Raw genomic sequence first — 11,992 nt, 5'->3', positions numbered from 1 at the left:
GAGGAACGCCATTGCTCCCTCTCTGACCCCGTCCCCACACACAGCATCACAAACCAGCGACCTGGGTCGCCCCGTCCTGGTAAACAACTAAGGCTTCACTCCGCTCACTTAACAGCACGAATAGACCAAAAATGGCTCTAGGACAACTCAGAGCCCCAGAACCGATAGACCTAAGTGATGAAGAAATAGCCAGTCTTTCAGATGCACAGTTCAAAACACTGGTTATAAGGATCCTTACAGAACTGGTTGATTTTAGTCACAAATTAGAGAAACATATGGAAGCTAAATTAATTGAAATGAATCGTGATACAAAAGATACCAATAGTAATGGAAAGAAAATTGGGACTCAAATCAAGGGAGAGGACCAGAAGGAAGAAGAAAATGATCAAACAGAAAGGAATGAAGAAATAAGAATTCAGAAAAATGAGGAGAAGCTTAGGAACCTCCAGGACATCTTTAAACGTTCCAACATCCGAATTATAGGGGTACCAGAAGGGGGAAAGGCACAACCACCAGTTGAAAAATTATTTGAACAAATAATAAAGGAGAATTTCCCCAAGATGGCAAAGGAAATAGACTTCCAGGAAATCCAGGAAGCTCAGAGAGTCCCAAAGAAGTTGGACTCAAGAAGGAACACACCAAGGCACATCATAATTATATTAGCCAAGATTAAAATGAAGGAGAGAATCCTAGAAGCAGCAAGAGCTAAGGGGACAGTCACCTACAAAGGAGTTCCCATCAGACTGTCAGCTGATTTCTCAAAAGAGACCTTACAGGCAAGAAGGGGCTGGAAAGAGGTATTCCAAGTCATGAAAACCAAAGATCTACAACCAAGATTGCTCTACCCAGCAAAACTTTCATTTAGAATGGAAGGACAGATAAAGTGCTTCTCAGATAAGACCAAATTCAAGGAGTTCATCATCACCAAGCCCTTATTATATGAAATGTTAAAGGGACTTACCTAAGAAAAAGAAGATAAAAAAGATGAACAGTGAAAGGACAGCAAACTCACAGTTATTAAGAACCACACCTAAAACAAAAGCAAACTAAGAGGATAGCTAGATCAGGAGCAGAACCATAGAAATGAAGATCTCAGGGAGGGTTAGCAACAGGGGAGTGGGAGGAGGGGAAGGGGGGGAGAAGGTACAGAAAATAAGTAGCATAGACAGTAGATAGAAAATACATAGGGGGAGGGTAAGAATAGTAGGGGAAATACAGAATCTAAAGAATTTGAGACACATGTTCATGAACTAAAGGGGGAAATGGTGGGGGAGGGGTATGCAGGGTGGAGGGGAAGGGAGGGGGGAATAGAGCAAATGTAATGGCATAATCAATAAAAAAAAATAAATTAAAAAAAAATGCTTCCAAATGAAAGAATTAAAATGTTTTATATTATCTACATAATTAGTTTATATACTATTCTGATTCTAGAAAATTAATCAACTGTATAAAGTAATATCTATGTTTCCTCTCTGATCAGAATATCTAATTAACATCCTTCCCTGTGTTTTAATGGCATGATGTTGTAGTACATATAGTCCTTCTCAATGGAGAGTGCGTCAACTTTAAGCAAAGTTTCCTGGTTGAGGGAGAAATACAATTATGGCAAGTAACACGTTTAGGCTACGAATGGTAAAGAGTGACTATAAGAAAATACAAAGGCAAGAAGAATTTGTGTCTGTAGGAAAAATTCACTATGCCACAATGTCAAACCATCCTTCTAGCTTTCAGTGTTCAAAACACTAGAGCAATATGAACTAAATCAAAGATCCCTTTGACACTGAGTGAACCCATTTATTCCAAGGATCCTACTCAAGTGAGGCAGTAGAGAAGAATGAAGAGTGTACATGTGCAGTTAAACTGCCTGGCTGAACTGCATGCAGCTTTGCCTTTATTAGCCATGTATCTCAGGCAAGTTTCTTAACTTCTCTATTCCCAAATTCCTTCACCTGTAAAATGGTGAAGGAAATGGCGATAGCATTCCTAATTTAGAGGAATGCTGTGAGGTAAAAGTGAAATAATCTAGTTAAAGTTCTTAGCACACTGCCTGATACATAGTTATTTCACAATTATTATTACTTTGAAATTTCCTCAGTTCAAAACTACATGGTCTTTGTATGTATGCAATTCATAAAAGATATACAGGGTCCGGCAGAAGTAATGCCTGCTTTAATGTAGTTGGTGGGGTAATAAAATGGGTGTAATAATGTATAGTTTTCATTTGAACATTTCACCTAAAATGTCATACAGTGTACTTGAGTGTGACATTCTTGTGTTACAGAATTACAAAAAAAATTACATGCTTATGGTTTTATAATAAAAGACTTTGTAATTAAAAAAAGGGGTGTTATTTGTGCCAGACCCTGTATATGTGGCCCTGGCCAGGTGGCTCAGTTGGTTGGAGCACCATCCCATTCGCCAAAAACAGTTGTGGGTTTGATCCCGGGGCAGGACACATTTGGGAAGCAACAGATTGATGTTTCTCTCACATCAATGTTTGTCTCTCTCTCTCTTTCTCTCCTTTCCTCTCTCTCTGAAATCAGTAAACATATCTTTGAATGAGGATTTTAAAAAAAGACAAATATGTGGTCCACCAACTTCAGAGCTCCACAGGCTTGGACACAAATCCCACAACTCAAAAACATCTGTACCCCAAAAGTTTACCTCTTGGTCAGTGGAACACATTTCCCACATGCCCAATCAGAACAAGTAGTGGTTAAATTATTGCACAGGTGAAAGATGTGAGTAGGTAGAGCTGAGCCTCTAGCTGTGATCCATACCACTGTTCTAATGGGTAGGCCTTCTACAGCACCTGGGAAGAAAAGAACCCAGTGACCCTGGGAAAAATACATCTTCCCCTGCCACTGTTAACAGCTTGATGATTACATTTTATGTTTGAGGAATTCAAGAAGAACCTACTGTGCCCTGTTCCAAGGACATCACTGATTTTAAAATTTAAAAAATGTAGAAATTTATTATTATTTCAAAACCTGAACATGCTTTTGGTGATACCCTTTCAAAAGCAGGATACTCTATAGTTGGCAATATCTTAATACCAAGTGTGAATCTCCCTCTAACAATTAAGAACACAGCAACAAAGATATACACTCTAATAAGCCTAGAGTCACTTTAAGGAATAATTATGTCCTTACCAATCTTTTATAGTCACCACCAAGTAGAAAGACTAGTCTGTCTTCTCTATGGGTTTATATAACTCACCTATTCTTTACTAGGTAATACTGATCAGGAAAACTACCTAAAATTAGACAGGAAAAAAAAGTGAAGGAGAAGACTTTAGGAACTTTACAAAGTCAATCAAGAAGTAAAATGTGAAGAATTCACAATTCAAAAAAGTTACCTAGATTGAACATTTACATTGCACATATGTAAGTCAAGATCTTGGTTTCCCAATATCATTCCCTAGTAATGGGATCAGAGCCCCTCAGAGAAATGGCCAACCCCAGGTCTGGGAACAGAAAGAACAGGACAAGTCTGGAATGTGTTATTGCACTGAAAAGTAAGGAAGTGCTCAAAGAATAATGGGGTCATATTAAAAGGACATGGAGCCAGATTTAAGGGGCTACCATACGCCAATATGGGAATACCTAGAGCATCAAAATAAATAATGATAATGAAGAATTATAATCCTTTCAATATAGTAAGAATCCATGAGTCCACAGTGATATAAACAATTGATTAAGTAAATGGAATGGGGTGGAGTGGGGTAGAAAGCTCTTCCTTACTGTACAAAAATGACTAACACGGGTAAGGGGAATGATGGAATAAGAAAAATCACCATTTTCCAATCATCATAGTAATTGATTCAGGCAAGAATCATCAAAGAATGCTAGTGTATGAAATTTTGAGAAGAATCAGGATATTCACATGTATAGTCTCAGAAGACACCCCTACTTCTCCATTACAATGCAAAGTTACAGAGGAGAAACCTGGCTGACACTGCCTTCACCAACCCTGCTGCCCACCCGTACGTAACGAGACCAGTGGACAGCAGGGCCTCCTGGTGAAGTCAGCATCACTTCTACGATTTCTTTGCCAAGAGGCATAACCTAAATCTATCGAATAATTGGTTTGTACTATTCAAAATTGCCAGTATGATGAAATATAAGACTCCGATTAAAGAAATTAATTTCAAGTTAAAGGGATTGAATGTAACATGACCTCAGAAAGACTTTACTGGGACAATTAAAATCTCAATAAGATCTGTAAATCATATAACAGTATTTTTTCAATGTTAGGTTCCTGGTTTTCATCATTGTTCTGTTGTTATGCAAGAGAATTCCTTGTCTGCAGGTAATACGCACTGATCTATTTAGAAGTACAGGAGAATGTGTCAGCAACATTCTTTTAGGTGGTTCAGGATGAACAAATGGCTGGGGGGTAAAGAGAGTAAGAGTGAAAAAAAGGGGGGAAAAAACAAATGTAACAAAATGTTGACATTTGGAAATCTGCATAAAGGGCATCCAGGAATTCTTTGTCCTCTTTTGACATTTCTGTGTCTGAAATTACACCAAAGTAAAAAAGAATAAATAAGTTGGATATAAAAGTGATACATTTGTCAAAACTCAGGAAACAATACACTAAGACCTGGACATATATAAATAACACTTGAATTAAAATAATAAAAGCATATTCTAGATGTTTTATCAAATGTTGATGATTGGAACACTTCAACAATTAAAAATGTTAGTTAGAAACCCATCAAGAACCCATCCAAACAAAGACTAACTTCATGTTTACTGTTTTGGAGCTTTGCAGTGGTGAACCAGCACTGGTCAGCCTGGCCACCTGGCCACCGTTCCTGTGAGCACAGTGACCAACAGCTCTCACAATTTCCTGGCTGTGGAAACACTTTCCGGCCTTGCCCCCCAGGAAGCCCTCTGTGTGCTCAGCCAGGTAATGCCATTAGCTGCACTACACTCCCTTATTAATCAACCTCCACGTGTATAAGCCTGTTACAAGCAAACCTAGGCCTTAAAAATTTTTTTAATTAAAAAAAAAAAGCAGAGAAAAGCCAACTTTGGTGGTAATAATCTCTGACGAGGGCACACATTGCTAAATAAGCCCTGGGTGATGCCTCTGCTCCTGTTCAAAGGCCAGAACAGGAGCCAGCCAAGGGCAGCACTTGGCTTACCACCTCGATTAATGCCTTTCGAAATATTTTTTAATAGATTACTATCAGTGTAATACTAACAAAACACTAACAGAACAAAATGACCAAGATGTCTCATACCTTGCTTTAGAAATACTATAAATTCCTTTACAGTTTGGTCCAAATTAACTCCATGATATACCACAGGTCTGAAATTTCGATGTTCAAATGAACGAATCAGGCGAATTGTGACGGTCACTTCTTCGGAAGCCATGTGAAGAAATTCCTGTGGCAAGGGACACAGAATAGTCTAAATAACACCAGCTCACAGTTATGGGCTGCATTTCAGCTCTCTGACATGCAGCCCATCTCTCCCATAATCTCTGGCTGAGTCCCCAAACCCAAACCAGATTCTGGGATACCCACAAGAGTCCCCTCCCCAGGTCACTCCCTCCTATCCACTGTGACCTGGAGAACTTTGTCACAGTCACTGATGGTCTGATTGGCAGAAAGCTGACAGGGCACAGAAGATGAACACAAGTGACCTATGTGAGGAGCAGTTCGTGCGTGGGGACCAGTGGGGGTTGCCACAGAAAGAGACGTGGCACACACACAGCTGCTTTGGCATTGCCACGCCAGTGGTCTGCTCATCTGGCCCTGGGATGATGTATGTTTCAGAGTCAACTATCAACAGTCACATTTAATGTCACAAATGTGCCAGATTTCAGTTTTGATTTAATTATATGACACAGAATTAACAGCCTTTTATAGTGTTGTTTAATGTAAGAATGTTTATTTCATCCTAAAACTCAGTAGCAGAGCTGTGTGCCAGGTGTTAATGTTATCTCATGATTCTATCACCAAACCATAAATTATTGAACTCACTTTCAGGATGAGGAAACAGACTCAGAGTGATTGTACAAATTGCCCAAAGTCACAAAGCCAATGAACAGAAAAAAGTCAGGACTCGGGCATCAATTCAATTCCAAAGTCCATGTTCACTCTAATACACTGCCAGAAAATCACCTTGAATTATTTCCCCCAAAAATATCTTCAAAGTTGCCAATGCTTTAAAGATACTAATGTAGTATATTTCTATCTAGTAGCTAATTTCAACTTTACATACAATTTTCAGCCATAATATACACATGATAAGAAAAAATACTTTTACTACTAAAAATATAAGATGGCCAGTCTTACTAGTAATCAGAGCAATTCAAAATAACAGTGATATATGTTACTCATCAAACTGACAAAAAGTCTGACAACACCTAGTGTTGGCAAGGGTATAGAACAATGAGAATTTAATCAGTGAAGGTGGGCATCCAAATGGGTGCTCCTTTGGAAGCAATACTGAGTAAAGCTGAAGATACACATACCTTTCAAGCTGGCAATTTCATTCATAGGCAGGTACCCCACAGAATCTCTCACCTACGTGCACCAGGAGAACTGTAAAAGAACATTCATAGTAACCATATTTGTTAATTGCAAAAATTGGAAACAAGTGTCCATCAAGAAGAGAATGCGTAAGTAAATTATGGATAGTAAAAGCAATAAAAATGAATGAACAACAGCTACATACATTAACATAGGTGAATCTTAAAAATATTATGGTGAATGAAAAAATACTAGTCAGAGTATACCACCATTTACTCAAGGTTCAAAAACACAGCTTTTATTATGTTTAAAAGGAGATAATTAGTTGCCTCCCTAAGGCAAGGGAAGGTGTATACAATTATAGAGAGATCACATGCACTTTAATTACGTTCCTGGCATTTTTTGTCTTGAGTAGGACATTAGTTACATGGATAGTAGACTATATTTTACACTTTTTAGCGTGTTTGGAATATTTTATAATAGATAGCATCGAGCCACACTAATTTGGCCTAGAAAGGCTCTCCGAATTGTAAAATGCTTATACAAATATTTTACTAGGTTTGAGAGAATATATAGCATTAATGGAAATCAAAATTCAAACTGTTTTAACACATAAAATAATTTGTAATTATAATTAGCATACTGTTTATAATTAAATGAATGGCTCCTAGAACTATAAATAATATTTCCCTCTAAAATAAGGTAAAGAGTCACCTTATAATCTTGTTTAGTGGTAGAGTTTAAATGAACAAATCTTTTAAAAATCCCAATATTAGCTACTATGCTATTGTTATTAAATCTGGTTTGAAATGTTTTCCCAAAATTCTAATCCTAGAATCTACCACATAATAGTTCAGCAAACACCTACAAAATTATCATTTTAAAAAGACTAAAGTACTTAATAAAAATACCTCTTGAGAAAGGGATATTATAAAAAACTTCTGCATTTCAGAAGCAGTGTTAACAGATTTGTTAAAATTATGACCACTACTTCCCCCTCTTACCTAAACCCCCAAAATAATAAAGATGCCCTCCAAAACACACCCACACAGGTTGAGAAAGCCCAGAACACAGTCCCAGCTCCCAGAGGTTACAGCCAGACAGATGCAGTTTAAATATCAACTCTACCTCTTGGCCGTGACACACACTGGGATCTCACATAGTAGGATCTCAATAAAAAGTAGCTGCTATTATTGTTACTCTAGTTGTAATAAAATAGGTTTGGGCATAAAGACAGCTCATAAAGACAGCAGATAACTAAATTCCCAGGTACAATGAAACAAAATCACGTACTTGGTCTAACCAAGGAAGCCAGGCATTATGCATCTACATTGTAATTGTAGGTTTGGTTTTTTTTTTCACTTAATAAAAGGCAGTCCATATGTTATACTTAAATAGTTGAGGCTTTCAATTTAAAACTCTAAATTTGCATTAAAGTCTAATTTTGGTGAACACCATACTGTCATCTTCATCAGAAATTTGTTGTAATATGGGATCCAAAGATGGCAGCTGAGTAGGTGGAAGCTGAGTCCACTTGCTCCTGCCTCCAACCCAGAATTTCAACTGATCTTCCAACTATCAACCTGATCAACAGAATCTTAGCAGATAGGAAGTTTTGAGGCCAAGGAGTACAGAAGATGCTTCATACCACCTGATAATGGAATTTTATAAGTGGAAAGGGAAATACTCTGTGTGTGGCTCCTACTGTAGCTGAGAGACCAGACAGAAATCGCTCTGAAGCTCCCTCCCCTCTTGGAGCAAGGGCATACCAACCCCAATCAGAGGTAACCTGGGGGAATCTGCTGAGTCTGTGGGACCCAGGCTACACACACACACACACACACACACACACACAGCACTCCCACAGTTGAGATGCCAACCTGGAGAACTCCAGATAGAGGCACAGACTACTAAAGCAACCAGGTTGCCAAAACCGGGTATGCCAGAGGCACCTGCAGGCTACAGCCAGCCGCAACTTTGAGAGACATCTCACTCCTTAGGAAGGTTGCATGTGCAGAGAATCAGACATTGACTAGGTACTGCACTGCAGGTACAGCATAGAAACTTTTTAAAAGTAACTGAAAAGTGGCTGGACAAGGAGCTGGGCACAGCTGCCCTGACAGCAAAGACCAGATTGAAACTGCAGCAATGGAGCTCCCTCCCCTTGGAACTGCAGGGCCCTAGGGATACCTGCAGCAATAGAGAGGATAGGGGAGGCTGTGGGCTCTGGCAGCAGGAGGCAGTGAGGTTCCACCACACCAGTAAAAATCAGAGATCACAATTCAGTGTGAAGTGCTCCTATGGTTTGGGCACCAAGTTGAAGAGTTCACTATACAAGTGCAGACTAAAAGAGGAAACTAGTGGAACAGGAAAATTATTTTTTTTAATTTTTTTATTGATTATGCTGTTACAGTTGTTCTATTCCCCCCCTTCATTCCCCTCCACCTTACCCCCCGTCCCCACCATTACCGCCACCTTTAGTTTATGTCCATGTGTCTCAAGTTCTTTAGATTCTATATTCCCCATGCTATTCTCGCCCCCCCCCATCTATTTTCTATCTACTGTCTATGCTATTTATTTTCTGTACCTTCTCCCCCCTTCTCCTTCTCCCACTCCCCTGTTGCTAACCCTCCTTGAGATCTTCATTTCTATGTTTCCACTCCTGATCTAGCTGTCCTTTTAGTTTGCTTTGGTTTTAGGTGTGGTTGTTAATAACTGTGAGTTTGCTGTCCTTTCACTGTTCATGTTTTTTTTAACTTCTTTTTCACAGAACTGGTTGATTATAGCCACAAATTAGACAAATATATGAAGGCGAAACTAATTGAAATGAATGGAAAATTATTTTTTTACCCATTCTAAACTTTTCTCAGCTGCTCCAAGCCACACTGGATCTCCAGATCCTTTCCCAGTGAATCCAGCTAGGCAGAGAGATCAGAAATTTGCACAACAAGAGGTTGGCTGACCCCACCCAGCTTGGCTTGCAAGCAAACTGGAATGTGTTGCCTACAAAGGCTGGGAGTTAAAGGGGCAGGAGTTGAGCACATGGGATACTTGACAGTGAAGCGAACCTTCCTGCAGAATACAATCCTCTGGGAAAGGAAAATTATGCCCATCTGCCCCAGCAGGGTTACAGGCACCACTTCCAACAGAAAAACTCTGAAGAACAGTCCTGACAGGTCCAAAATTCCCCCACTGGGCACATTTCCTCAGGGGGGAAAAAGAAAAACTCCAAATGGGACCATTCTGAACTTTTCTCAGTCATGCCAAGCCACACTGGTTCTTTGGGTTCCATCCCACTGAAACCAGCTGGGCAAAGAGATCAGAAATTGTGCAACAAGAGGTTTTTTGGGCCCTGCCCAGCTCTGCTGGCAAGCAAACTGAGATCTGAGGGAATGAAGAGTTTTGGTGTATGTCTCTTGCAGAGGCTATGGGCTAGGAACTAGTCAGAAGAGAATTGAGCACCCGACATACTTGGCAGCAAGGCAAACCTCCCTGCAGAATACAATCCTCTGGGAAGGGAAAGTTGTACCCATCCCCCCCACCTTGCAGGGTTGTAGGCACCACCTCCAAGAGGGTAACTCTTTAAAATAGTCCTGCAGGGGAAGAGGGAAAAAAATAAAAATAAATAAATAAAAAATAAAATAAAATAAAATAAAATAGTCCTGCAAAATCCAAGATTCCCCTGCTGGGTGCATTTCTGTAGGAGGAAGAAAGAGAAACTCAAACGGGGACTCTCAAAGTGAGAATTTTGGAGGGTATTGCCTGAGAGCAGGACAGAGAGTTTAGCCTCCTACTGAGGTCTTAGATTGAGAAAGAAAGTTTAGTTCCCAATGTGGTCTGGTCTTGCCCCAAACTCAATGGGAGACTTTTCTGATTTATCCCCTGAAGTCCATCCAGAGCAGCTACCCACTCTTGCAAAGAGGAAAGTTGAATGTGCCCATTTTGAACCAACAGTGAGGCCCCTTAAGGTAGCAAGAGCCCAAATCTCTGGTAAAGACTAAAGGAGTCAGCTCTGAGTAGGGGCTACTCTCCCCTCACTGAGTGCCCTACAGACTACAATTCCAACAAAGGGAAACCTGATATCCCTATTTCAAGAGATATGGTCTCAGCTTACAGATCCTTATCAAAAGGCTCTAGAGACAAACCAGGTAACCACAGAAAGGCAGAGAGACTTAAAGACAAAGGTCAACCCCAAAGAACTCCAGCTCTTATATAGAACTGACATCAGCTCCAAGCAGGAAAGGGTTGACCCTTTTATACAGATCGGCCCTCACATAAAATGGCCAGCTAACTCTTTAGGAACTATTCACCACTACTGGAAATAATCTGGGACAGACCAAGACATGTGGTGCAAGGACAGGGAACATATCCACCATCTTCCCTAAAATCTAAACAGCTCTTCCCAAGGGAGATCCAGAGGGCCCATCTTCCCAATTGTACCAGAAGCCCTCTCAGAAACAGACAGGACACTGGCTAGACTACGACTAATGGCAGGACTGCAGATAAGGACAAGTGGAAGCAGTACTTGTGGGCCTTATGCTGAAAAAAAAAAAAAAGGCAGCAGTGAAAAGCAGCAAGGACCATCCTAGTCGAGCCAAGCCTGAAGAAGACAGCCACAGACTATGGATTGCTTATAGCTTTGAACAGGCTACCTAGAGCTAAACAGGGACAGCATCTAACATTGGCTTACACCAGATTTAGACAACACTAGAATGATATCCAGAAGGAGAACCCAGCAGGCAAGCACTAAATTCTGCTGAGACAAAGTGCACTTCATTCTTTTCCATTATTTACATTATTTTTTCTTTTGCACACCTTTTTAACATTTTTCTTTTCCTTCAAATTTGTCCTTTTTACTATTTTTTATTTCAAATCTCATTTTACTCTCCCCCTTTCTTACTCAATTTCTTTCTTCTTCTGTCTCTTTATTTTCATTTTATTTTTTCCCTTTCTTCAACCCTTTGTGGCAATTCCTTGTTTCCAACCTTACTCTTACTATTTCTCCTATCTCATCTTCTCACAATAATTTTTCTTTAGTCATCTCATATTCTTTTCTTATTTCTTATAATATTCTTATTCTCTTTCCACCTTTATTCATCTTTGCTTCCATTAATATTGCTGTTGTTGTTGGGGGTATTTTTGCAAGTGTGGGATTTGTTTACTGTGTTGTTTTGTTTTGTTGTATCAGCACATGTACAACAGCAAACAAGATGTGGCGATGGCTGAGACTCTCAGTGAGCCAGCCAGAGGTAAGAACCCACCAACTAATGGGCCAACAACAATCAAAACCTAAATACAACAGGAGAGCCCACATAAACTTCATGAAGGATCATCCAGCTCAGGAGATGAAGAAAACTGCACCACTGACTGCTACAAGACTCCTACCACATGAGACCACCCCATGAAGACAGGGAGTCAAAGCAGATCAATCTAATATGCAGAAACAAACAAAAATAGTCAGCTAAAATAAGGAGACAAAGAAACAACCCCCAACCAAAAGGAAAG

General features: G+C 39.8%; 1 protein-coding gene across 3 annotated transcripts in view; it reads right to left on the bottom strand.

The window, feature by feature from the left end:
• Window positions 1-11,992, bottom strand: part of CUNH2orf76 (chromosome unknown C2orf76 homolog) — a 99,148-nt gene that overhangs the window by 51,138 nt on the left and 36,018 nt on the right. For all 3 annotated transcript variants that reach the window (XM_053668852.1, XM_053668853.1, XM_053668854.1), the window contains 2 exons: window positions 6,490-6,559; window positions 5,252-5,396 (listed from right to left, as the gene is read on the bottom strand). In XM_053668852.1, coding sequence (XP_053524827.1) covers window positions 5,252-5,384 — 133 coding nt within the window. In that variant the 5' untranslated portion in view covers window positions 5,385-5,396; window positions 6,490-6,559. The remainder of the gene's footprint in view (window positions 1-5,251; window positions 5,397-6,489; window positions 6,560-11,992) is intronic.

Source organism: Artibeus jamaicensis, unplaced genomic scaffold, assembly GCF_021234435.1.
Source record: "Artibeus jamaicensis isolate MK-2021 breed Jamaican fruit bat unplaced genomic scaffold, CSHL_Jam_final contig_513, whole genome shotgun sequence".
Taxonomy (NCBI): Eukaryota; Metazoa; Chordata; class Mammalia; order Chiroptera; family Phyllostomidae; genus Artibeus; species Artibeus jamaicensis.
This window is presented reverse-complemented; position numbering and strand designations above follow the sequence as displayed.